The sequence below is a fragment of the Erythrolamprus reginae genome, chromosome 8, assembly GCF_031021105.1.
Source record: "Erythrolamprus reginae isolate rEryReg1 chromosome 8, rEryReg1.hap1, whole genome shotgun sequence".
Taxonomy (NCBI): domain Eukaryota; kingdom Metazoa; phylum Chordata; class Lepidosauria; order Squamata; family Dipsadidae; genus Erythrolamprus; species Erythrolamprus reginae.
The window spans coordinates 48,455,990-48,482,284 of record NC_091957.1 but is presented as its reverse complement, the minus strand read 5'-3'; the positions used below and the strand labels follow the sequence as shown (position 1 = coordinate 48,482,284).

The 26,295-nt window shown below is 40.2% G+C and overlaps 1 protein-coding gene across 5 annotated transcripts in view; it reads left to right on the top strand.

Moving 5' to 3' along the window:
* Nucleotides 1–26,295, top strand: part of DIAPH2 (diaphanous related formin 2) — a 372,666-nt gene that overhangs the window by 30,899 nt on the left and 315,472 nt on the right. For 2 of the 5 annotated variants that reach the window (XM_070759878.1, XM_070759879.1), the window contains exons 2-5: nucleotides 5,922–5,954; nucleotides 9,170–9,346; nucleotides 14,736–14,840; nucleotides 19,580–19,600. In XM_070759878.1, the coding sequence (XP_070615979.1) occupies nucleotides 5,922–5,954; nucleotides 9,170–9,346; nucleotides 14,736–14,840; nucleotides 19,580–19,600 (336 nt within the window). The remainder of the gene's footprint in view (nucleotides 1–5,921; nucleotides 5,955–9,169; nucleotides 9,347–14,735; nucleotides 14,841–19,579; nucleotides 19,601–26,295) is intronic. The other 3 variants (XM_070759875.1, XM_070759874.1, XM_070759876.1) reach the window with 3 other exon arrangements.

The following is a 26,295-nucleotide window of genomic DNA, read 5'->3' as shown; positions in this document are numbered from 1 at the left end:
GGAATATGGGGCCAAGAGGCAAAAAGGAAGCTGTATGTTTCTTCCATATACCAGGGTGGCTCGACAACAAATCATACACACACACACTATCTATCTATCTATCTATCTATCTATCTATCTATCTATCTATCTATCTATCTATCTATCTATCTATTGTTCATTCATTCATTCATTCATTCATTCATTCATTCATTCATTCAGATTTCTATGCCACCCATTCCCAAAGGACTAATATATGTACGTAAGTATTTATATGTATATGTGTGTGTGTGTGTGTGTGTGTGTGTATGTATGTATGTATTTATGAATTTATGTATGTATGTATATATGTGTGTGTGTACACACACACACACACTCACACACATACATACATACATGCATGCATACATGCATACATACATATACATATAAATATATATGAGTCCTTCGGGAATGGGTGGCGTACAAATCTAAATGAATGAAAGATAGATAGATAGATAGATAGATAGATAGATGGATGGATGGATGGATGGATGGATGGATGGATAGATGGATAGATGGATAGATGGATAGATGGATAGATGGATAGATGGATAGATGGATAGATGGATAGATGGATAGCTAGCTAGATAGACCCGTTCAATTTGATCAATATCTTTTTGTAGATGAGGTCCCCAGAACTGAACGCAGTATTCCAAATGGGGTCTCACCAGCACTCTATATAGCGGGATCGCAATCTCCCTCTTCCTGCTTGTTATACCTCTAGCTATGCAGCCAAACATTCTACTCACTTTCCCTACCGCCTGACTGCACTGTTCACCCATTTGGAGACTGTCAGAAATCACTACCCCTAAATCCTTCTCTTCTGAAGTTTTTGCTAACACAGAACTGCCAATAAATTGGAACTTTGAGGAGTACTTTGACTTGGACTCTGGTTTAGTTCAGATGTTGCCTGGAACCTCAACACATGATTGTTAAGAGACTCTAGTTTCCCCATTGTCAGAAGGTCACAAAACATGATCGTATGACCTTCGGACACTGCAACCATCATAAATATGGGTCTGTTGCTAAGCAACTGAATTTTGAACATGTGATCACAGGGATCCCGCAATGGTCTTTAAGTGTAAAAAAATGGTCATAAATCATTTTTGCAGTGCTGTCGTAACTTGAACAGGTCACTAAACAAACCTCCCCAAAAGTCAAGGACTATCTGTAAATCTGGCTCTTGGGAGTGCCTCAATTCTTATTCCGTGACAAGGAATAGAACTGTATTAAGCTGCAAACTATATTCATTGTTAGGTAACGATCTTCAGAAAAAGCAATTTTGCACTGAGGTAACTTAAGCTAAACTTTATATTGGTTCAATCTATTCAAATATTTTCCACTTTTACTGCTGTTTTGTTGAAACGTTTCAAGAGGCAGCATTGGTCTATTTTATTTTAAGCAATTTTGAGTATGAAGCAAACTAAATAGCAGGCTTACGCATCAAATTCCAAAACCTGCCAAATGATTATATATGTATATATATTATATACCGGTATGTATATATATATACCCTGTTTCCCCGATAGTAAGACACCCCCGATTGTAAGACATATCGGGGGTTTCAGGGGGGTCGGCTAATATAAGCCGTACCCCGAAAGTAAGACATATGTCTTACTTTCGGGGAAACACGGGGGTATTGCCGGGGGGGGAGCCCGATGACGTCGCTTCCAAGCTCCCCGTGCGCCCCTCGCCTTCGCCTCGCCGCGGCGCCACCGCCTCTTCCCCTGCCGAGGCTCGGCTGCAAGCGGCCAGCGAGGCCGACCGGCTCCAAGGCGAGCGGCCGGAGCTGCGCCCTCCTTCGCCCGCCTCCTTTCCGGCAGGCAGGTGGGGCTTCCCAACTGCGCAGAGCAGCTCCTCCCCTCCAGACACACGCTTCCCCGACACGCGTCTGTGGCTCCACGTGTGCACGACCGCCTTCTACCGCACGAATCCCAGCGGCCTGTTAGGTCCCACAGAGTTGGCCTTCTCTGGGTCCTGTTGACTAAACAATGTCAGCTGGCGGGACCCAGGGGAAGAGCCTTCTCTGTGGTGGCTCCGACCTTCTGGAACCAGCTCCCCCCAGAGATTAGAACTGCCCCCACCCTCCTTGCCTTTCGTAAATTGCTTAAAACCCACCTCTGCCGTCAGGCATGGGGGAACTGAGACATCTCCCCCTTGCCCATGTAGTTTTTGTGTATGATATGATTGTGTGTATGTTTTTATATATTGGGTTTTTTTTAGACTTTTTAATGTAAAATGGTTGTTTTTATATTTTAAATATTAGATTTGTTACCATGTATTGTTTTTTATCACTGTTGTGAGCCGCCCCGAGTCTGCGGAGAGGGGTGGCATACAAATCTAATAAATAATAAATAATAAATAATCCTTTTCCAATGTGTCCCCAGTTCTGTGGAGACTCCTAGTGGAATTAATTGGAATGGATCCCATTTCCTAGAACTTGTGATTCTTTAAATAAGATTATATATACACTTTCTTGTGTGGGGGCTGGATTGACTAATTAGTAATGCATCAGCCTTGTTTCAGGAGATTTGTTTACATTATATACTCATTATCTGATTTATGAGTGCTGTGTGCAAGTTGAAATTTAACCAACAGTCTTTTAAAGTGGGAAATTGAGGTCAGGCTATATTTTCACATGTGCTATCTTTTTGTCCTTCCTGTCATTAAATACTGGGGGCTGTTTGTATTGGGGGCCTCTTACAGTAGAGGGAATTTTCAAATTGAGCAGCACCGAAAATTCGTGTTGCATTACCATGACAGCTTGTTCATTTCTCTAAGCAGTGCACTTTAAAAAAAAAATTAAATGCAAACATTACGGTAGGAATTGATTGCTTATGCCCTATCCAGCATGGATTCAATTTTCTAAACAGATAGAAAAAGTGGTAGGTATTGTTTCCCCCACCCCCTGCAGGTCACTGGTTTGTTGAAGAAAAGTGGATTTAGTTTGGTTTAGTTTAGTTTATTTAGATTTGTATGCCGCCCCTCTCCGAAGACTCGGGGCGGCTAACAACAATAAAAAACAATGTAACAAATCTAATATTAAAAAGTAATCTAAAAAACCCCAATTTAAGAGACCAATCATACCAACAAACATACCATGTATAAATTCTATAAGCCTAGGGGGAAGGGAGAAAAAATTTTCAATTCCCCCATGCCTGACAACAGAGGTGGGTTTTAAGGAGCTTGCGAAAGGCAAGGAGGGTGGGGGCAACTCTGATATATGGGGGGAGCTGGTTCCAGAGGGTCGGGGCCGCCACAGAGAAGGCTCTTCTCCTGGGTCCCGCCAAATGACATTGTTTAGTCGACGGGACCCAGAGAAGGCCAACTCTGTGGGACCTAACCGGTCGCTGGGATTCGTGCGGCAGGAGGCGGTCCCGGAGATATTCTGGTCCGGTGCCATGAAGGGCTTTATAGGTCATAACCAACACTTTGAATTGTGACCGGAAACTGATCAGCAACCAATGCAGACTGCGGAGTGTTGGAGTAACATGGGCATGCCTTGGGAAGCCCATGATTGCTCTCGCAGCTGCATTCTGCATGATCTGAAGTTTCCGAACACTTTTCAAAGGTAGCCCCATGTAGAGAGCATTACAGTAGTCGAGCCTCGAGGTGATGAGGGCATGAGTGACTGTGAGCAGTGAGTCCTGGTCCAGATAGGGCCGCAACTGGTGCACCAGGCAAACGCCCCCCCCCCAAACTTGTTCCATCTTGGTTAAAGCAATTAAAGTGAGATTGAGTTCAGATTGTTAAGGAAGATAGACTTCAAGTTGTACTTCAAGAATGCTGGTTGGAATAATTGACTAGTTACACCTGGAATTATGTCTGTTTTGAGATGACAACATTGATGGGGCTTTAAGGATTTCCTGTGCTGTTACAGGAATGATTAATCAGTCATGGTTAAGATTTGCAAACAAGCGGGATTGTACTGTAATAGCTTTTCTGTTGCTTGTGATGAGCTTTGAAGTGACGAATCTTATGCATTATTGATAAATAAAATACATTGGAATAAATAAGTGTGGCAGAATGCATGTGGCACATTGCTGAAAATAATAAAAGAAATACGTCCAGAATTTAACAATGGCTTTGAACTCACTTTCCAAATAGCTTTGCTTGATTTATTGTATGAAACAGAAATATAGTGCTGCCTGTTCTTTATAAAAATAGTTTGGAATATATAACATACAAGAGAAATGTTCTAGTCACAACTGTACGGGTCAAACGAAACAAATCAGGTTAGGTGATACATTGGATCAGAGTAAGTATCTAACAGTTTTTGTTATTGTTCCAAGAGAATTTTTTTTGTTTACCCAAAGAATTCCAAGAAAATTATTTTTTGTTTATCAAAATAAGAGATTGCTACTTAAGCAGCAGTCACTCCAGAGTTTCTATGATAAATCGGGATGATTTCTTTTTAAATGATTCTGTGTCATAGTTTGAAGGACTTTTCAAAATTTTACAAGCTGGTAGATCATGTCAAGGTAGGTTTTTGCCCCTAAAGAAGTGGCTCATTAAAAGCGTTCAATACCTTATGAACTTACCTGCATTTTAATGAATTAATGTTCAAGGTGTCTACTACCATTTCTTAAGCAAGATCAGATACGTAATGCTTCTTCTCACATATTTTCAGAGGTAGGTAGCTCCCGGTTCGGATCAGTTCTATAGAAGCGGTAGTGGCAATTTCTTCTAGCTCGCTGAATCGTGAGCAATTGCTGTCTGGCCACGCCCCCAAACTGGTTCTCTGGATGGCGCCATAGAGGCTGCCATCTTGTTTTTATCTTATGCGCAAAAGCTGTTATTTGGTAAAGTAGGAGTCTGGTAATTTGAGCGATAGAAGTCAAGGTTGGTTGATTGGTCGATGATTGGAAGATTGGTGGCTTGGTTCGTAGGTAGGAAGGAAGGAAGGAAGGAAGGAAGGAAGGAAGGAAGGAAGGAAGGAAGGAAGGAAGGAAAATTAGGACCATTTTGGCCAAGTAAATTATCAAAATTTCCAAGTTAATTTAAAAATTAACTTCCTGTTTTACATTATATTTTGAGAGTTCATCTTAAGGTTATTGTACCATAATATTCTTAGTGATCGAAATGTTTTCCAATGATAAGCTTTTGTGTTGATTCTAAACGGACAGAATGAAAATAATATATCACACCAAATAGCTTTGTCTGCTTTTCCCTCTTTCTGTTCTATGGTCTTCTCATTTAAGTTTATCATATTCTTCATACAGGTTTTATGGTGAAAACTGAAAAGTTGAATGGTTGAATACGTGGGCTTAGAACAGGGCTGGAGTAACTATGGACTTCAACTCCCAGAATCCCTGCACCAACCATGCCTGGTTTAGAGTGATATGCCTCACATATCCCAGCAACCCATCAGATCCTACAGAGTCGGCCTCCTCTGAGTCCCCTCAGCCAAACAAGGTTGGCTGGCGGGACCACAGGGGAGGGCCTTCTCTGTGGTGGCTCCAGCACTCTGGAACCAGCTTCCCCTGGAGAATCGTACTGCCCCCACTCTCCTGGCCTTCCGAAAGGCCCTAAAAAAACACGGCTTGGTTGTCTGGCCTGGGAAGATGGTTGACACTTTGCTCCAGCCTGATTGTTGTATGATTGTGACATGAATGTTTTTGTTATGGTGTTTTAACTTTTGTGTTGTATTTTATTGTTGTTCACCGTGCTGAGTTCGCCAGGAGATGGGCGGCATATAAATGTAATAAAATAAAATCAAATGTGGTGTAATACTTGCTCTCCAAATGAAGTTTCTGTGATGGCAAGTGGGTTGATACCCTTTGAGGTTGATATTTAGTGAGAAAATAAGAAAAGGTTTCAACCCAAATGAAAAGACAGGTTCTCTACGTTTTAATTTACGTTAGGTAACACACATTTTCTTGTCTTCTTGATTTGCATAGAATCTACAGATAAAAACTTTGGCAGATGATGTGGTAAGATCCTCATATGTGGGTTTGTATTCCGGTGCATGTTGCTTACAGTATATTGCATAACCTTGATTATAAATAGAGATGTATGATGTATTCCTATTAATAACCATTAACATCCTAACTGGCTCTTACACTGGGGTCGCGAGCTGCCACTTCCAACCAAAGATAATTTGTATTCCAGGGAAATCTTAAAATTAAATTGGTTGCCATGACAAATCAAAATTAGGATTTGACTCCCAGACTTCCATGGGTTGATATAATTTTAACTCGTCTTCTAAAATGGGAAGCAGATAAAGTCACCTTTGGCATCATCAAAATGTGCCGTTATTCTGTGCTCCCTGCCTGGCAATTATGGCAATCTTAGCTATGACCAGGCTGGATAAAAATCGACTTAAAAAAAAATAATCAGATTTTTAAATATATATATTATTTTTATTTTTATCAAATTTATTTCATTAAAATGCTTTTGGAATATTATTATTATTATTATTATTATTATTATTATTATTATTATTTATTAGATTTGTATGCCGCCCCTCTCCGTAGACTCGGGGCGGCTCACAACAATAACAAAGACAATGTAACAACAAATCTAATAATTTAAAAAACACTAAAAACCCCATTATTAAAAGCAAGCATACAAACATACCATGTATAAAAATCTATCTAAAGATATTTTTTTCCATTTTAGATACATTAATAATTCAGTTTATTCGGCATGAAATGGAGCTTAGTTATGTAGCATGAGGCTTTATATTCTGCAATATTGGAACTACTGTCGGTGAATCAACAGCAGGTCAGGGACAGCGATGGAAATTGCTCTTTAAAAATTAGGATTTAAACCGAGTTGATTTAAATCAAGCCTTTTTATTAAGTGGTTTAAATTGTGGTTTAAATTGTGGTTTAAATCGTGGTTTAAGTCAACTTGATTTAAATCAAATCCACCCTGGCTATAACTGATCTGTTTTTTTTTAAACATAACTAAAAAAACCAACAACTTCTCTTTAACACATACCATAAATTCCCACCTTTTCGTAGGGAATTAACCATTGCTGCAAATTTGCACTCATGGGGCATTGGATGTACATTGCAATCCGTAGCCTTTTCCAGTAAAATCCGATTGAATTTCACCAGGCTGCAACCCAGCTCATTCATCTGATGAAAATTTCCCATCATCTGAAGTGGCTCCCACCTTTTGCTGACCTTCGTTATTACTAAATATATTCCGGCTAAGCAAAAGCAAAACATAGATTATTTTCTACTAATACATAACCAAGAATGCATGAGAGAAACAATAGATTAAGCCCCTTTGCCTGCAACATTGTGCTTCTTAATATTATCTTCAACTAATGTGATGGAGCATGTAACTTTATCTTATCTAAGGCAACTTTACAGCTGATTTGTTTATGCGATGGGACTGTACTTATATTACGGAGGGCCTTAAAAATGCCTTGTTTCAGGCCTTACGAAAGGGACTTATATTCAGCTTATTAAACATTCTCCAGGTACCAGTTTATGGAAAAGATGTCCCTTTTAGATGATGAGTTATGTCTCTACAGCTGAAGCCGATTGCACTGGGAATTATGTAAGAACAAAGTGTGAGATATGTAAAAATGTTCTCAAAAATCTAAGTGTTCTTTCTTTAAATACCTTATTTTAATTTTGTGCACAAAGTGGGTTTTAGCATTGGCCTAAAAGACTTCAGAGGATAATTTACTTCTAGAATCTCACTCAAATGGTGCCTTATTTATTGATCAATAGCGGAAGAAATCATTGCAGAATAAGAATTGGCTCAGTTTAAACGTCGCTTTTCTTGTTTCAAAAGTTACTTGGTGCCAGATCTGGAGATTCTCTATTTTAATAAACCACACATCCTGATTCTGTCCAGTAACTATGATGCGGTAAAACAGGGGTCCCCAAACTTGGCAACTTTAAGACTTGTGGGCTTCAACTGTTGGTTTTTGGTTTTTTTATAATAAGGGTTTTAAATGGTTCTTTTAACATTAGATTTGTACTTTGTGTATTGCTCTTGTGAGCCGCTCCGAGTCCTCGGAGAGGGGCGGCATATAAATCTAATAAATAATAAGAACTGCAACATTATTATTATTATTATTATTATTATTATTATTATTATTATTATTGTCGTCGTCATCGTCATTATTATTATTATTATTATTATTATTATTATTATTATTATTATTATGTCAATACAACACAGCAAATGAGATCACTATGCTGGATTTCGTATTTCATCACCAGTCGGGCACTTCCCAAGCACCTAGGACTGCGTGATGTAGCGGCGAATTATGTTTGCCGATCTCAGTAAAGCGGCCTTTTGCAATTGACAGATGGAGATTTTGTCAATTCAGATGGTTTTCAAATGTCATAGAAACATAGAAGACTGACGGCAGAAAAAGACCTCATGGTCCATCTAGTCTGCCCTTATACTATTTCCTGTATTTTATCTTACAATGGATATATGTTTATCCCAGGCATGTTTAAATTCAGTTACTGTGTATTTACCAACCATGTCTGCTGGAAGTTTGTTCCAAGGATCTACTACTCTTTCAGTAAAATAATATTTTCTCATGTCCGCTGAGATCCTTTGGCACTGCGCCCAGCGTGACAAGTACCACTGGGACCACTTTCACTGGCTTATGCCAGAGTCGTTGCAGCTCGATTTTTAGATCTTCGTATTTCACTAATTTCTCTAGCTGCTTCTCTTCAATTCTGCTGTCTCCTGGGATTGCGATGTCAATGATCCATACTTTCTTTTTCTCCACAATCAGGATATCTGGTTTGTTATGCTTCAGAATTCGGTCAGTCTGAAGTCGGAAGTCCCACAGTAGTTTTGCATAGTAATAATAATAATAATAATAATAATAATAATAATAATAATAACAACAACAACAACAACAACAACAACAACAACAATAGTTATTATTATTATTATTATTATTATTATTATTATTATTATTATTATTATTATTATTACTAATCTCCCAGAATTTGGGGAGCTGAAGTCCACAAGCCTTAAAGTTGCCAAGTTTGAAGACCTGCGAGGTAAAACAAAGCACACGAAGTACAGTCTCAGAAATAAATGTTATGGCTTAATTTTGGGCATGATCATTCCTGTGCTGCTAGCATGTGAAGTAATGCACTCGATGCATTTTCTCCTAGACATCTAATGTTTAAGGATATTTATTCTCTTTTTCCAGCGGGACAGATTAACTAGTTTTAGGAAAACTGGAGTCAAAAAGGAGAGGCTTCTTATCCAGCATCCCATCGACTCCCCGGCCTCGATAAACGAATTGCCAGTGGCTCAGCCACTGTTTGATGAACGCTCCATGAATTTATCGGAAAAAGAAGTTATGGACTTATTTGAGAAAATGATGGTAAGTTTTAATATTTTCAATGGACCTATATGTAGCGGATCGGACCTGGTTCCCAATGTGGAGGCCATGCCCCACAGGGAGGCAATTTCACTTTTAATGGGGACAGTTAGAACTTTGTTTAAATCTAGTTAATGGCCTTTATTTTATTTATTTATTTATTTTGTCCAAGGCACAACAATACGCAGTGAAAGTTATAGAGGTTATGCTCGAGTAAAATATATTAGAGAAAGAATAGAAGTGAAAATTTAGGAATAAAATATATGAATTAGAGTAGTGTTTCCCAAGCTTGGCAATTTGAAGATATCTGGACTTCAACTCCCAGAATTCCCCAGCCAGCATTTGCTGGCTGGGGAATTCTGGGAGTTGAAGTCCAAATATCTTCAAGTTGCCAAGCTTGGGAAACACTGAATTAGAGAACAGAAGAATATTATGAGAGTATTATAAGAACAATATAATAGAAGAATAGTAGATATGATGTATGAGATATAGGAGAGACAATAGGACAGGGGACAGGAGGCACGCTAGTGCACTTATGCACACCCCTTACTGACCTCTTAGTAAGTGACCTTTTAGGCTTCCTCCGCATGAGTAGTTCATTATTTGGAATAATAATAATTATATGTCATTGGGGAGGGGGGTGGAGGCCTCAGGATTTTAGAGAAGGTTAGGTGGGGTATGGCCAAAAGAAAGACCGGGAACCACTGATCTAGCGCATTGCTGTGGTGAAATCTACTTCCCTTCCTTACCAATTCAGAAACATGCGCAGAGGGTTAAAAAAAAGAAAGAAAATGGAGATATCCGGGCAGGTGGGTGGAGCCTTGTTTTGTTGACACTATTGGTTCTCTGAAACATTGGTGGCTGCCATTACCAGTACAGTGTTCCCGCGATTTTCGCGGGGGATGCGTTCCGAAACCGCCCGCGAAAATCAAATTTCCGCAAAGTAGAGATGCGGAAGTAAATACTGTACACTATTTTTGGCTATGAACAGTATCCCAAGCCTTCCCTTAGCACTTTAAACCCCTAAATTACAATTTCCCATTCCCTTAGCAACCATTTAGATTATTACTCACCATGTTTATTTATTAAAGTTTATTTAAAAAATGTTTTTTAAAGTCAGACGAAAGTTTGGCAACGACATATGACGTTATTGGGCGGGAAAAACCGTGACATAGGGGAAAAAACCGCGAAGTATTCTTTAATATTTTTGAAAAACCGTGGTATAGACGTTCCGCGAAGTTCGAACCCGCGAAAATCGAGGGAACACTGTATGCCCGAACTGGGCCGAACCAGTAGAAATTTACCCCTGGTGCATTGTATAATCATTCTGTGCCATTGGTCTATCAAACTTCGAAATGAAAAAAAATATCTAAGAAAAGGGAAATCACTAATTAAAAGTTGATGATTTGAGGATGGCGGATTCTAACAGGAGTTTGACATTGGTTTTCTTGAGTTGGGGGCCAGAAATCCCATTCTACTTCAAATAAAAATGCTACTAGACAGCCCTCATGACATTTTCATCTTTCTCAGTGACCACATAATTGTGTGTAATAGCATAATCATGTCTTATCCCATAAAGATCGTTTTTCAATAGTTTCTAATTAGCCGCTAATAGTTTGCAAGTCAAAATGCTCTGTAATGGTTAGGATGCTGATGGGTATGGAACAGATTTACAAGTGAGCGAAAGTAGTTTTGAAAATGAAAGCCATTTGGAAAAACAAACTTTATTTCCATTATTTCCTAATGGAAGTTATTAAGAATTTTGTCGGGAAGATTACAAAGATTTAAAAGCACCCCTTTGTAGTATTCATCTCCAAGTTAGCCTGTTGCAGCGAAAACCAAGGAGCCAATAGCAATAGCACTTAGGCTTATATACCACGTCACAGGGCTTCACAGCCCTCTCCAAGCGGTTTACAGAGTCAGCATCTTGCCCCCAACAGTCTGGGTCCTCATTTTACGAACCTTGGAAGGATGGAAGGCTGAGTCAACTTTAGTCATAGCAGAAGTAGTCCATCCTGTTGAGGTGGCGATGGTTTTGGTCTATCATGCTCAAGCCTTTAAAACAGTATTTTAACCATCAGGTCTTATTGTGGTGTTTTTATTTTGTGTAGATTGCTGTTGCTTCAAGACCAGATTTTATGCTATGCTATGCTATGCTATGCTGTTTCTTTTCTTTTCTTTCTTTTCTTTCTTTCTCTCTCTCTCTTCCTTCCTTCCCTCCCTCCCTCCTTCTTTCTTTCCTTCTTTGCTTCCTTCCTTCCTTCCTTTTCCTTCCTCCCTCCCTCAATCCCTCCTTTCTTTCTTTCTTTCTTTCTTTCTTTCCTTCCTTCCCTCCCCTCCCCTTTCCTTCCTTCCTTCCTTTTCCTTCCTTCCTTCTTTCTTTCTCTTTCTTTCTTTCTTTCTTTCTTTCTTTCTTCCCTCCCTCTTTCTTTCTTTCTCTCTCTCTCTCTCTTTCTTTCTTGCCTTCCCTCCTTCCCTTCCCTCCCCTCCCCTTTCCTTCCTTCTTCCCTTCTTCCCTTCCTTCCTTCTTTCTTTCTTTCTTTCCATTTTGTGATTTTTTTTGAGAGAGATATTTTCATGATAATCACTGGACGCCTTCAGTTGTTGTCCCTGGATTAAGCTCTGCTTGCTATCTTGCAGGAAGTAACATACTGGAGATTTATTTGTTCTCTTGTTTAGAGTGAAGAGCCTCAGCTGAACAGTGGTTGTTGGCCAAGCTTGTCTTCCTTGGCAACTGCCTGTGTGTGTGTTTGTGGTTAGTCCTTGGCTGGAGACTACCAGCAAAATACCAGGGATGATAGTCTACAAAAATCAGAAAACACAGCATTGGCAAACCACTGCAATATTGATGCCAAGAAAAATCATACGGATGAGTGGTCATATGCCACAAGGAGTCAAGCACCAACTTGCTTTTCCATTTTAATGGGCCGTAATGTAGTGGAAACATGGTTCCCTGTATTATTTAAGCAAGCAATTAGGATGTTTCATCTACTGCTTTTCATGAGAACGAATACATTCTCGTCAATTTCTTGGGACTTCTGTATCCCTCTTCGTGTGCAGTTTTACATGTCACGGAGCCAAGGAATCCAAGTAGCAAAGCCGTTGCAAGCACTCTCCTCTCGAAGCATGCTTGAGAAGACAAACAAGAATATATTTTAGTTAATAGATGTTGCAATACGACATTTTGGATGCATTCCCTGATTTTTTTGGAACGGTCCAGCCTGTGAATTTCGTGTTACATAAATTTAGATTTTTGATGAATTCTGTTCTTTTGAAAACTCTGAAATAGTTTACAGTAGAAACACCCAGCCATTCACCATATATATTTTTTCTCTTGCCCAATGTCACACTCTCCCTGTTCTGACCCAGCCTTAGCAGAAACAAGAAACGGACTGCTTGTCATGAAAAACCCCTCTTTATTTTCCTCCTGTGAATTATCAATAATTGCATTCATCCACTGAAAAATGCAGGCATTAGTCCTTCAAGGAGTTAACCGAACTACAGACCTTATCAGTTCCTTGTGATAATTACCAGACTGGATACATAGCGTGTGGGATACACCGGATCCCTCATGCTATGCAGATGTAACCGCTAACTTATTAGCTAAAGTGCCATGGTGGCGCAGTGGTTGGAATGAAGTATTGCAGGCAAATTCTGCTGGTTGCTGACTGCCAGGAATTCAATTCTAGCCAGTTTAAGATTGACTCAACCTTCCATCCTTCTGAGAACTCAGATTGTTGGGGGCAATATGCTGATTCTGTAAACTGCTTAGAGAGGGCTGCAAAGCACTATAAAGTGGTATATAAGTCTAAGTACTATTGCTATAAAATATAACATCTCTGGATACATAGATACATAGAACAGAGCCGGGGTGGCGCAGCAGGTAGAGTGAAGTACTGCAGGCCACTGAAGCTGACTGTAGATCTGCAGGTCAGCAGTTCAAATCTCATCACCGGCTCAAGGTTGACTCATCCTTCCATCCTTCCGAGGTGGGTAAAATGAGGACCCGGATTGTGGGGGCAATATGCTGGCTCTGTTAAAAAGTGCTATTGCTAACATGTTGTAAGCCGCCCTGAGTCTAAGGAGAAGGGCGGCATAAAAATTGAATGAATGAATGAATGAATGAATAAATAAATAAATAAATAAATAAATAAATTCTATGTATTTAGATAGTATATATATCTATAAAGATACTACCAAGTCATTATCATTTTTCTCATTTAATATGTTATCATATTTTTAAATAAATTGTAGATTTTGTCACCTTTTTGTAATTTTAGATGTTACCCCATTTATATAATTTCAGATACTGCTTTATAACCTATTTTTAAATTGCTCCATTTGGACTTTACTCCAAATGGATTTCTAGACAGGCTTACATAAACCTATTTTAGTTTTGTCTTAAATTTTATTCACTGTCTCATAATTCCAGCTCTAATGGGCACATTGCTTCTACTTGCCTAAGTCTGATTGAAACTCTTTTGTAAACAAAATCTATATGTATTTTAAATGCATATATGTGTCCATGTGTCTGCTACTACAGTAGTACCTCTAGATACGAGCTGCTCCACATGCGAGTATTCCAAGTTACGAGCCACGAGGGGAGAGAAATTTCTGTTCCAGACCCGAGCTCAAATTCAGGATACGAGCCGAGCGTCCACTAGGTGGCGCAAGAATCCTTGCTTCTGGTTATCTTGGAGGGGGAAAACAAAGTCTAAAGCCATTTGTTCCAGATACGAGTTGTTCGACATACAAGCTCCCTTCTGGAACGAATTAAACTCGTATCTAGAGGTACTAGTGTATATGCTGCTTAAATTTAAGACTGATTGAAATGTATGCTTGGCATTAAATTATGTTTATCCTAATCATTCCCAAGTGGTAAGTATTTTAGATTCTGGGATTCGTTCCCCCAAAAGACGACCTTGAGAGCCCCGTTTAATGCAAGTTAAAGTTTCCCAAATTTTGTCCCCTGTTTTAATGCGCAAATTAATGGTGTAGGAGAGAGAGAGCAGACAAAATGGCCGCCTTCAATCCTCATAATGTTTTACAGCCATTCTCAATTTCTGCTGGAATAAATATTCTTTGATGACTTGTTACAACAATTTTTGAGCCGAGACGCATATCTGTTGCTAATTCTGGTCTTGGCATTGGGTATGATATGGAGGCTAAAAAAAAAAAAAGGGAAGAGTTTGAAGTGTACATGAAAGCTGTTTCCATAAACTAATAGCTTAGGATAACGATGAGAGAAATATAGCCTGTCTCAAGTAAACCAGTCAACCCTACATTTTGCAATAGACGTAGAGCAATTCTTTAGCATCTGCAGTCATGAAGATTAAGTAAAACTATGACATAATAATCCAATCTTGGCAATGTTATGCCTATTTATTTATAGGAAGACATGAATCTAAATGAAGAACGGAAAGCTCCTTTGCGGAATAAAGATTTGACCACGAAACGTGAAATGGTTGTCCAGTACATTTCGGCAACTGCCAAATCTGTGAGTAGAGTTTCTGCTTTCCTCGCTTCCCAAGATAGGTCAGGCTAATGCTCTTAGCAACATCTGCAGTTTCCAACTCAAATCTCCAAATTTCTGCTCCAGTTTATCATTATTAAGAGCACCTACAAAGCTTTCTTCCTGAAATCCTTTAAAATGCCTTCAAGGGTAGATAAAAGCCTTAATTAGAATGTATTGCATCCCTCACAACCGGATAGTCAATTTGAAACACTGATTCTCTCCTTACAGTTAAACCAATAAGTATTTTAAATCCACTGCTCTGGAATAATTATCAAGCTTTTTGCATAGTGTCTCTTGCATGTATGATAGCAGAAAGGGAGAGAGAAAAAATTGGGCTTTCTGGCTTAAGGTTCAAATAATATCTTTCCTAACTTCTTTCTTGTTGACGGATGCTATAAATTTGGTGCTGTTTTAAAAATAAAACTGCTGGGATCCATGATTTGATTTTCCTACGCTGTTCTTTCTTGGGATGTTTCCTATCTTGTCTCGTGGCGTTCAAATCAAGATTGGGTCAAAGAGGAGTACGATTGCTAGGACCGTTATGCAAAATTCTGCAAGGGTTGTGCAAGCAATTCTTTCTTTGAAAAGCAGCTTTTGCAAAAGACTTCTCGATTCTAATCGATTGCTTTAAAACACAGATTACAAGTCCGAGCTGCAAATGCCTTTCATGGCCTTAATAAAGCCGTTCATTGTCGATTCGGTTGTGTTGAACTCAAATCGGAAGGTATAGGGGTAGAAGAGCCCAAATGGTGGTTTCCCGGTGGGTGGGCGGAGCCTCACGCTCCCTTCGCGACCTGCTCTCTGGCGACCAATGGGCACGAGCGAACCGGGAGCATTTTACCCCCTAGCTCCAACTATTTAAGATTGTGTAGGCTTCCTCTGATGCCATCCTATATACAGAATAGCTTTTCCTACACCTAACTAACAAGCAAAGTAGGAAACATACTAAAATGAAAACAATAGCGAGAGTTTCTCTCCTTTATCTTCCGGCAACATTTTTTTTACAAGCTGGTACCGCCACTGAAATGGATAGGTTTCACGTTCTTCAATTTGCTTGGCTATCCGAGGGGCAGAAATATGTTTCAACCGATAAGTGTTTTTGCCCCTAGCCTACTTTAGACAGAATTATGACATGGCTGGGACTTTTACGTTTCTCCGAAACGCCAAAAAACCTCAACATCCTTTCCTCAGTTTTTTCCCCTCAAGTTATTGTTTGTAGTTAAGGTGATTTGAGAGACGGGAGTTTGCACATTCCGTTACCTTTTTCAAACACCTAAAGGCAGAATGAGAATAAATTCTAGTGCAACTAAATCAGAATGCAGAATGGAGATAACGCTTATATGAATACTCACGTGTTATTTGAAAGCAAACTTGTAAAATGAGATTACACGCGTTTGTTTGTAAATAGGGAGCAGAAGGCAAGCAAACTGTAAATGCGAAGTTGAACGCACGCAGGCATTTTAATAGTATCCTAAACTGTACATATATACCTGCATTAATATCCATCAGGATGGTCTCTTTTTAGCGTCGGCACTATTATGCAAAGTGCAAAAACAGGACCAAAGAAATAAATGTAAATAAGACCAGGAAACAAGACATCCCCTCTATTTATGCAATATATCACTGCCTAAGTCAGTGGTTCTCAGCCTTTCGAATGCCGTGACCCCTTAATACAGTTCCTCATGTTGTGGTGACCCCCAACCATAAGTCTAGCACCAATTCTTCCAACAGAGCTTTAAGCTGATTGGCAGGAAGGTCAGAGGGACACCCCCACTGTAAACACCCGATTGGTTGGATTGTGAAAAATATGTTCCAAGGCACCAGAATAGAAGCTTTAGGAAATTTGTCTATTCCCATGGTCTTAGGTGACCCCTGTGAAATGGTCATTCGACCCCAAAAGGGGTCCTGACCCCCAGGTTGAGAACCACTGGCCTAAGTGATATCGTACAATTGCAAATCATCCTTACTTCCATCTCATTCTTGCAAGCATATCACTTCATCCAAATTTATCAACGGAAAGGAATCAGTTCCCACCGTCAATGCTTTTATTAGAGTGTAGATAAGGACCAGTTATGGGGACGCGGTGGCTCAGTGGCTAAGACGCTGAGCTTGGTGATCGAAAGGTCGGCAGTTCGGCGGTTCAAATCCCTAGCACTGCGTAACGGAGTGAGCTCCTGTTTCTTGTCCCATAATTGCAGCTTCTGCCAACCTAGCAGTTGGAAAGTGCGTAAAAAATGCAAGTAGAAAAATAGGGACCACCTTTGATGGGAAGGTAACAGCGTCCCCTGCGCCTTTGGTGTTTAGTCACGCTGGCCACATGACCACAGAGATGGCTTTGGACAGAGATGGCTCTTTGGCTTTGAAAAGGAGATCAACACCGCCCCCTAGAGTCGGGGATGACTAGCATGTATGTGCTAGGGCAGATGTAGGTAAAGTTGGCTCTTCTATGACTTGTGGACTTCAACTCCCAGAATTCCTGAGCTTGCATGATTGGCTCAGGAATTTTGGGAGTTGAAGTCCACAAGTCATAGAAGAGCCAACCTTGCCTACCCCTGCTAGGGGAACATTTCCTTATCAGTTAGCTATGACGCAGCTGTAGCTGTCAGTTTCCTGGGAATGGGAAAAATTAAAATTAAAAATTAAAAAGAAAGGGCATTATACATTGTGGGACAGCAGGAGCCGCTGTAGAAAAGATGGAATTGAAAAACCAGAGCTCTCCTAAGCATATCAATGCGCTTTGAATCCATTGGAGATGTCCATTTAGCTTTCCAAATTCATGGAACTCTTAAGTGGATTTTCCCATTTATTTTTTTTGGGGGGGGGGAAAATATGGTACTCTAGATTTCAGGAAAGCAGTAGCTATGGCAGAAAAGATGGATTTGAAAAGTCAACAGCCTCCTAAGCATACTGATTTGCTACTAATCTTTGGAGATGTCCATTTTACCCTCCATGTTTATGGAGGCCTAACCCTAACGCTAGATGAATTTGGTCACCAATGGGATATTCACATGCATTTTACAACAGGTAAATAGGATCATGCTCGAAAAATCACAGCCCTCCTAAGCAGGCTGATATGCTAGCAATGTCCATTTTGCTCCAGAATTCATGGAGACCTAACCCTAAGTGGATTTGCCACCCAATGGTATTATACCAGGAAATATACATAGCCAATTCCTTGTCTTGATGGACCTTCAACATTGTCTGCGAGAGTAGTGCAGGTTAATCCTTACTGCAGTTAGACGATTATTTAGGTATTTGAATTTGAAAAGCCTTATATTTAAATGAACCCAGATGTTTCTGATATTTCATTTGGCCTCTTGACCCTGTATTCCATTGTATGAATGCATTAAAATATTTTCTCTATATCAGATATTTCTTCCGAATACAGTAGTACCTCTAGATACAAGGGGAGAGAAATTTATTTTCGAGACCCGAGCTCAAATTCGGGATACGAGCCGAGCGTCCACTAGGTGGCGCAAGAATCCTTGCTTCTGGTTATCTCGGAGGGGAAAAACAAAATCTAAAGCCATTTGTTCCAGATACGAGTTGTTTGACATACAAGCTCCCTTCTAGAACGAATTAAACTCGTATCTAGAGGTACTACTGTAATAACATTCCATCTAACGATATTTGGCAAACGATACAGTATTAGGTCTGTGTTGGACAGTAAGTTGTTATTATTATTATTATTACATTCTGATAGAACCTTTGGAGAAGATGATGGAGGTGAAACCTGGCTTGTATCAATAGCTCCTCAAATGTTGTCCCACCAGCCATCATACAACAGGAGGTTTTACAGATGTTTATTTTGAAGTTATAGCTAGCTTTGGGTGAATTTGCCCAGAATCCTGCTAGAACTATCATGGAGCAAATATCTCTTTGTACCACAAGAGCCATGGATGGACGGACGGACAGACAGACAGACAGACAGACAGACAGACACGGAAGACTGGAAATGGAGATAGATAGATTAAGATTGGCTCATTTCATTCTCCATTTTTTTGCTGTTCCTTATGTTTCAAACTATACCCTTCTTTAGAAATCAGGTCTAGAATTGAGTCAGCAGCACACTTTTCTCCTGTTGTGAGCCCTTTGCTGTGATAATTGCAAAAAAAAAAAAGGGGGACAATTATCTTGTAGTTCTAATCACCTTGTTTTCCAAAGGTGGGAACGTTAGAAATTATACATAGTAATTAATTGTTAATTACAAAATGAACATAATGCAACCCTTTATTATGACTGGCATTCTATGTAGATGCACTGAATGAAAATAGAGAGTGCTATTTAAATTTCAGAGTGAAAACATAATAAAAGTACCACTGCAATTTAGTCTGCTTGCTGCAGCTGTCTAACCTGTAACAAGCTTTTTCTCAGGGAAAAAAAAAGAGAGGCGGTTTCGTGAAAATGTGCGCCTAATGAATTCTTTGCTGTTCTATCTTTCTTCCAGCATGCACTAATACACACTGTATTCCTAATCAAACAAGTCCGCTTTGTTATATTAAACTGTTATGGATATGTGCAATTAAAGCATCTCTTTTTATAGTTCTTGGACTTGCTTGTTTATGAATATTTTCTGTTTTAATTTTAAACATCTTTTAACAATTTACTAAATCCTAAACACTTGGTGGGTTGTGTGAAATGCTTCTGCTTATTTAATGTACTTTTTTTTTTTTTGTTTCTGTTCATTGCTCTCACTTCTCTCCGTTGGTCACTGCATGCAGATAACTGGAAGTAAAGTTCCGGTGAGTATATCTGTTGTCTGTCATAACTTCAAATGCATGATATAACACCAGTAAAAATAGACAAATCGTTTGACAGTATTATACCTTATATTGACTATTTGCATGTCTCTAATTTTCTGTAGTAGTTTCATCTCCAATGTAATTCTGGCCTAAAAGATTAGGATAATATGAAATCGAATTTATTTATTTTTTTAATCCCAATTTTCCTGTGACAAATCTGCAGTCTCTTAAATACAAATGAAGCCTTAGGATAATTGAGAATTTGATGAATTGAGAATGTCAAGATTAATAAAAATCAGTTCCATTCTTAAACTGATTGATCACTAACAAGTTCCATTTATTTTGCTCTTTATGCAGTGGTGATATAAGAACAGATTACATATTGTAGGGAGTCCAAAAACATTAGATTTAATGGCTGTAAAGTGAAGTATGCATTCTTGATTTAGATCCCAAATTTGGTAAGGAACCTTGTGCCAAGCCCATGTGCATTTCATAGCAATTTCAGTTCTGGAGACCTCACCTACAAAAAGATATTGATAAAATTGAACAGGTCCAAAGACGGGCTACAAAAATGGTGGAAGGTCTGAGGCATAAAACTTATCAGGAAAGACTTCATGAACTCAATCTATAAAGTCTGGAGGACAGAAGGGAAAGGGGAGACATGATCGAAACATTTAAATATGTTAAAGGGTTAAATAAGGTTTGGGAGGGAAGTGTTTTTAATAGGAAAGTGAACACAAGAACAAAGGGGCACAATCTGAGGTTGGTTGGGGGAAAGAGTCTACAGAGAGGGGCGGCATACAAATCTAATAAATAAATAAAATAAATAAGATCAGAAGCAACGTGAGAAAATATTATTTTACTGAAAGAGTAGTAGATGCTTGGAACAAACTTCCAGCAGATGTGGTTGGTAAATCCACAATAACTGAATTTAAACATGTCTGGGATAAGCATATATCCCTCCTAAGATAAAATACAGGAAATAGTATAAGGGCAGACTGGATGGACCATGAGGTTTTTTTCTGCCATCAATCTTCTATGTTTCAATTGTGTGATTTTAGTCTTTGATCCCAAGACTTTATGTGAGGCTGGGAAAGTAATTTGTTGTCAGGCTCAAAGAATCAGGAGCATAGAAAATGTATATTCAATCACACACACAAGAATGTAATCAATTAAAGTTCAATACTAAATTGATGCCAGATAAGGGTCAATGGAATTCAGGAGGATTTGGACTTGGAGTTTTTTGTGTGAGGGCAGTGACTCTTAAGCCCGTGATGGTGAACCTATGGCCCGTGTGCCACAGGTGGCGTGCAGAGATGTCGATTTTGTGTGCTTCAGTATCTTGGGCACTTGTTGCAGCAGCGTTCATGCCCTTAGCATTCAGGTAGTGTAGTACAGCGCGCACCTTGGACTTGGAGGGAAACGGAATGAGGAGGCTTATCTCTAACCTTCACCACAACACCAGTTGATGATCATCTGATCACTGGCACAGCTCGTTATCTTCTTCTGGCTTCCCGCTGCATGATACAGTGTTCCCTCGCTTTTCGCGGGGGATGCGTTCCGAGACCGCCCGCGAAAGTCGAATTTCCGCGAAGTAGAGATGCAGAAGTAAATACGCTATTTTGGGCTATGAACAGTATCACAAGCCTTCCCTTAACACTTTAAAACCCTAAATTGCAATTTTCCATTCCCTTAGGAACCATTCAGATTATTATTCACCATGTTTATTTATTAAAGTTTATTTAAAAAGATATTTATTAAAGGCAGACAAAAGTTTGGCAATGACATCCCCTTATATTGAGCGCTGGTGAGACCACATTTGGAATACTGTGTTCAGTTCTGGAGACCTCACCTACAAAAAGAGATTGACAAAATTGAACGGGTCCAAAGACGGGCTACAAGAATGGTGGAAGGTCTTAAGCATAAAACGTATCAGGAAAGACTTAATGAACTCAATCTATATAGTCTGGAGGACAGAAGGAAAAGGGGGGACATGATCGAAACATTTAAATATGTTAAAGGGTTAAATAAGGTTCAGGAGGGAAGTGTTTTTAATAGGAAAGTGAACACAAGAACAAGGGGACACAATCTGAAATTAGTTGGGGGAATGATCAAAGGCAACATGAGAAAATATTATTTTACTGAAAGAATAGTAGATCCTTGGAACAAACTTCCAGCAGACGTGGTTTGTAAATCCACAGTAACTGAATTTAAACATGCCTGGGATAAACATAGATCCATTGTAAGATAAAATACAGGAAATAGTATAAGGGCAGACTAGATGGACCATGAGGTCTTTTTCTGCCGTCAGTCTTCTATGTTTCTATGTTTCTATGACATATGACGTCATCGGGTGGGAAAAACCGTGGTATAGGGAAAAAACCCACAAAGTATTTTTTAATTAATATTTTTGAAAAACCGTGGTATAGACTTTCCACGAAGTTCGAACCCACGAAAATCGAGGGAACACTGTACACTGTTTCCCCGAAAATAAGTCACCCCCCGAAAGTAAGACATAGGAGGTTTCGTAGAATTGCTTAATATAAGGCAGGAGACGTTAATATAACGCAGGAGACGTTTCGTTTCGCAGCATTCCCGAACAGAACATATATAACACTGCTGTCCATAAATTGCATAAATTTCTCTTTTCTTTCTTTTTTTCTTTTTTTTATTAACATAAATTATTGCAATTAAAGCCTAGGGTAGCAATAGATTGACATTGACTAAGAGTTGGGAGATAGGTGTTGCCTATGGTTATTTGGAACAGGATATTTAAAATCTTAGAGAAACAAGATCAAATCTCTGTTCTGTTCTATTTATTCTTCATTCTATTCTATTATTCTGCTCTGCTCTCCTCTATTCTAATCTCTATTCATTGTTTTTGTTCAGCAATAAATCTGAATTCTTCTTCATTGAAAAAAAAAATGATATCCCCTGAAAATAACACGTAGCACATCTTTGCAAGCAAAAATTAATATAAGACGCTGTCTTATTTTCGGGGAAACAGGGTAGTAGTACAGTGATACCTCATCTTACGAACCCCTCTACATACGAACTTTTTGTGATACTAACCCAGTGCTTAAGATTTTTTTTGCCTCTTCTTCTTTTTACCTTATGAACCCGAGCGCCGTGGCTGGGATGCCCCGCCTCCAGACTTCCGTTGTCAGCCGAAGCGCCCGTTCTTGCATTGCTGGGATTTCCCTGAGGCTCCTCTCGCTGGGATTCTCTTCATTTTTGCCTGCGCTGCTTTGAATCCCAGCGAGGGGAGCCTCAGGGGAATCCCCGCGCTTTGGCTGGCAATGGAAGTCCGGAGGCAGGGATTCCCAGCAGCACAAGGCAAACGGGGTGACTTTTGAGATGGGGTTGTGCACATTATTTGCTTTTACATTGTTTCCTATGGGGAAAATGGCTTCGTCTTACGAACTTTTCATCTTACGAACCTGGTCACGGAACGAATTAAGTTCGTAAGACGAGGTATCACCGTACCAACTTCCCCCGCAAACATTCCCAGGGAGAGCTATGTGCCTTGTAACCTAAATTTCCAGATAACCCTTGGAACTGCTCAACAAAACTCCACGTTAGTGACAGGAAGGGCATCCGGCCATTAAAAATACTCTGCTAACTCCATTCGGTTGCCCAGACTCCAACCCGCAAGGCATTACAGGGTCGTTAAAAGAATGTGATCCAAGTTACAATTTCAGATGCTGCCATATGAGAGGCTGGGGCCTGGAAAATTATATTCTCAGTCATAGCTTCTCCTTTGGATCAACCCGGAGGTCAGCTGACACCCTTTTAGCTTTTAGAAAACGTTTGAGGATAGTTTTAAGAGTTTCCAGTTGTTTAAGAAGGATTTAATCAGATAGAAATATATTATATCTTTTATCTTATTAATGCTTTTGACGGGCGTACTTGTGTTCTCATTTTTATTGTAAGTCTCTTAAAAGCACTTTAATGGAATATTAATGTGGATTAATAAATAAAATAAATTAGAGTATTAAGCCCCGGAATGAAAGCAGTTCCCGCAATTGCAAGAAATACCCTGCAAATTAAAATGCCAAAGTGACGGTTGGATTGTAGTGAATAATGATATATTTTTTTTCCTTTCTGATTTTGCAGTATCCCAAAAAGCTAGTTTGGGAGCCAATGCAAGGCTAAGCATAGGAAATAACGTATCAGAGGCATCATCGGAAGATTTCAGTCTAAAAATTAAATTTTACGAAAACTGTTTGCTTATAGACATCTGTGCTTGCTTCTCATGAGTCCCCAACAGGTTTAAGTAGGATATCTTGGAATATTGCCATGAATACAGAGAAAAAAAAGGATAGGCTGGTATATTTATTCAGTTGTGAGTTTTGAACTAAAGCAGAGCTATCTCTAGCTACTATAAATACTTTCAAAGTTGGAAAGGCTCTTGGAAGTCTTCTAGTCCAACTCCCGGTTAATGCCTATACCAGTGATGGTGAACCTATGGCATGGATGCCACAGGTGACACGTGGAGCCATATCTGATGGCACATGAGCCATTGCCCTAGCTCAGCTCCATTGTGTATGTGTGTGCCGGGCAGCTGAGTTTTGGCTTGCACAGAGACTCTGGAAGGGCATTTTTGGCTTCCAGAGAGCCTCCGGAGGGATGGGGGAGGACGTTTTTACCCTTCTCTGGGTCCAGGGAAGCCTTTAGAGCCCAAGGAGGGTGAAACATTAGCCTACTGGGCCCACCAGAAGTTGAGGAACGTCTGACCTTTGGAGGGCCTCCAGGGGTCAGGGGAAGCTGTTTTCGCCCTCCACAGTCATTGAATAAGGATGTGGGCACACACTCTTTCGGCACCCAGGGAAGAAAAGGTTCGCCATCACTGCCTTATACTAGTCATGGTGAACCTTTTTTGGTCCACGTGCCAAAACCTCTTCACATGCATGCCCATGCCCATAATTCCATGCAGACACATCCGTGCATGTGTACAGAACATGCCTGCTCCTGGCCATGCCACGGCACACCCCCTTTTCCACTCTCCCCAGGCCTCAGAGCCTTGGGAGGTCAAAAATATCCTCCCCAACACCACCAGAGGCCCTCCGGAAGCAGAACATGGCCTATTTGCCAACTTCCGGTTGAACCAGAAGGCCCCCTTTTTTTCTCTCGCCAAACTCCAGAGCCCAGAGAGAGTCAAAATGGCCTCCCCCCCCACCAGAAGTCCTCTGGAGGCCAGAAACATTCTGTTTGCTGACTTCCGGTTGAACCGGAAGTTCCATTTTTTGCTCTCCTCAGGCTTCAGAGCCTTTCAATGCCATTTGGTGGGACCCAGGGGAAGAGCCTTCTCTGTGGCGGCCCCGACCCTCTGGAACCAGCTCCCCCCAGAGATTAGAACTGCTCCCACCCTCCTCGCCTTTCATAAATTCCTTAAAACCCATCTTTGCCGTCAGGCATGGGTGAATTGAAACATCTCCCCTGAAACATCTCCCCTGGGCCTATACAGTTATGTATGGTATGCTTGTGTGTATGTTTGCTTTTAATAATGGGGCTTTTAGTGTTTCTTTTAAATTATTAGATTTGTTATATATTGTTTATTATTGTTGTGAGCCGCCCCGAGTCTATGGAGAGGGGCGGCATACAAATCTAATGAATGAATGAATGAATGAATGAATGAACGAATGAATGAAAACAATCTTCCTCAACCCCCTGGAGTCTCTCCAGACGCCAGAAATGGCCCATTTCAAATGGGAAAAGCCATTTTTGACCTCCCCAGAGTCCTAGAAAGGCCCTGGAGCTTGGGGGGAGCAAAAAACCCAGGCCTTTCCCCATCCCCTCTAGGGGCTGAAATCAGGCTGTTTCCTGACTCCCAGTAGGCCCAGAAGGCCTGAATGCTGGCCGGCATTCACATGCACATGAGACTTTAGCTCACGTGCCCGCCTAAATAATTCCTCATGCCACTTGTGGCACATGTGCCATTGGTTCACCATCACAGCCCTATACTATTTCAGACAAAATATTGTCCAGTCTCTTCTTAAAAACCTCCAGCGATGAAGCACCCAAAGCAGAGCTCCTATAGCAAGCCATTTCGCTGATTAATTAATTAAATGCCCCACTTTAGCTAATAGCAGAGGGGTAGATAATCTTAGGCTACTTACTGGGTTCCCTGCTACCCTGTTTTCCGGAAAATAAGACGTACCCCGAAAGTAAGGCATGTCAGAGGTTTTGCAGAATTTGCTAATATAAGGCACCCCCCCGAAAATAAGGCGTAGTCAAGTTTACATACGGTACGGTGGAAAAACATACGGTACCATTCAAAGCTGTTCATAGCGGTACCGTAATAATGTGCCGTCCCCTGCTTGCCCCTTCCATCGCTTTGTACCGTCCAGTACAGCAGACACAGTCTGCTGCTGTCTCACCGCCATTACAGTCTCCACTACAATGCGTAGACTGTAGTTCCTCTGGTGGCCGGAAGCTGCAATAGCGGGTGTATACTGTTGTACCATATAAGTGCCGGTGTTTGTGTGTGTGGGTGCCATACTGACAGGTACCGTACCGTAATCAGTGTACCGTACGGTACACTTTCTTTGGGGGGGGGTGTCAGCTTTTCTGCCTGTGAATTTGTCTTATTTGAGAAATATAAGGCACCCCCCAAAAATAAGATGTAGCACAACTTTTGGAGCAAAAATTAATATAAGCCAGTGTCTTATTTTCGGGGAAACACGGTATGTTCT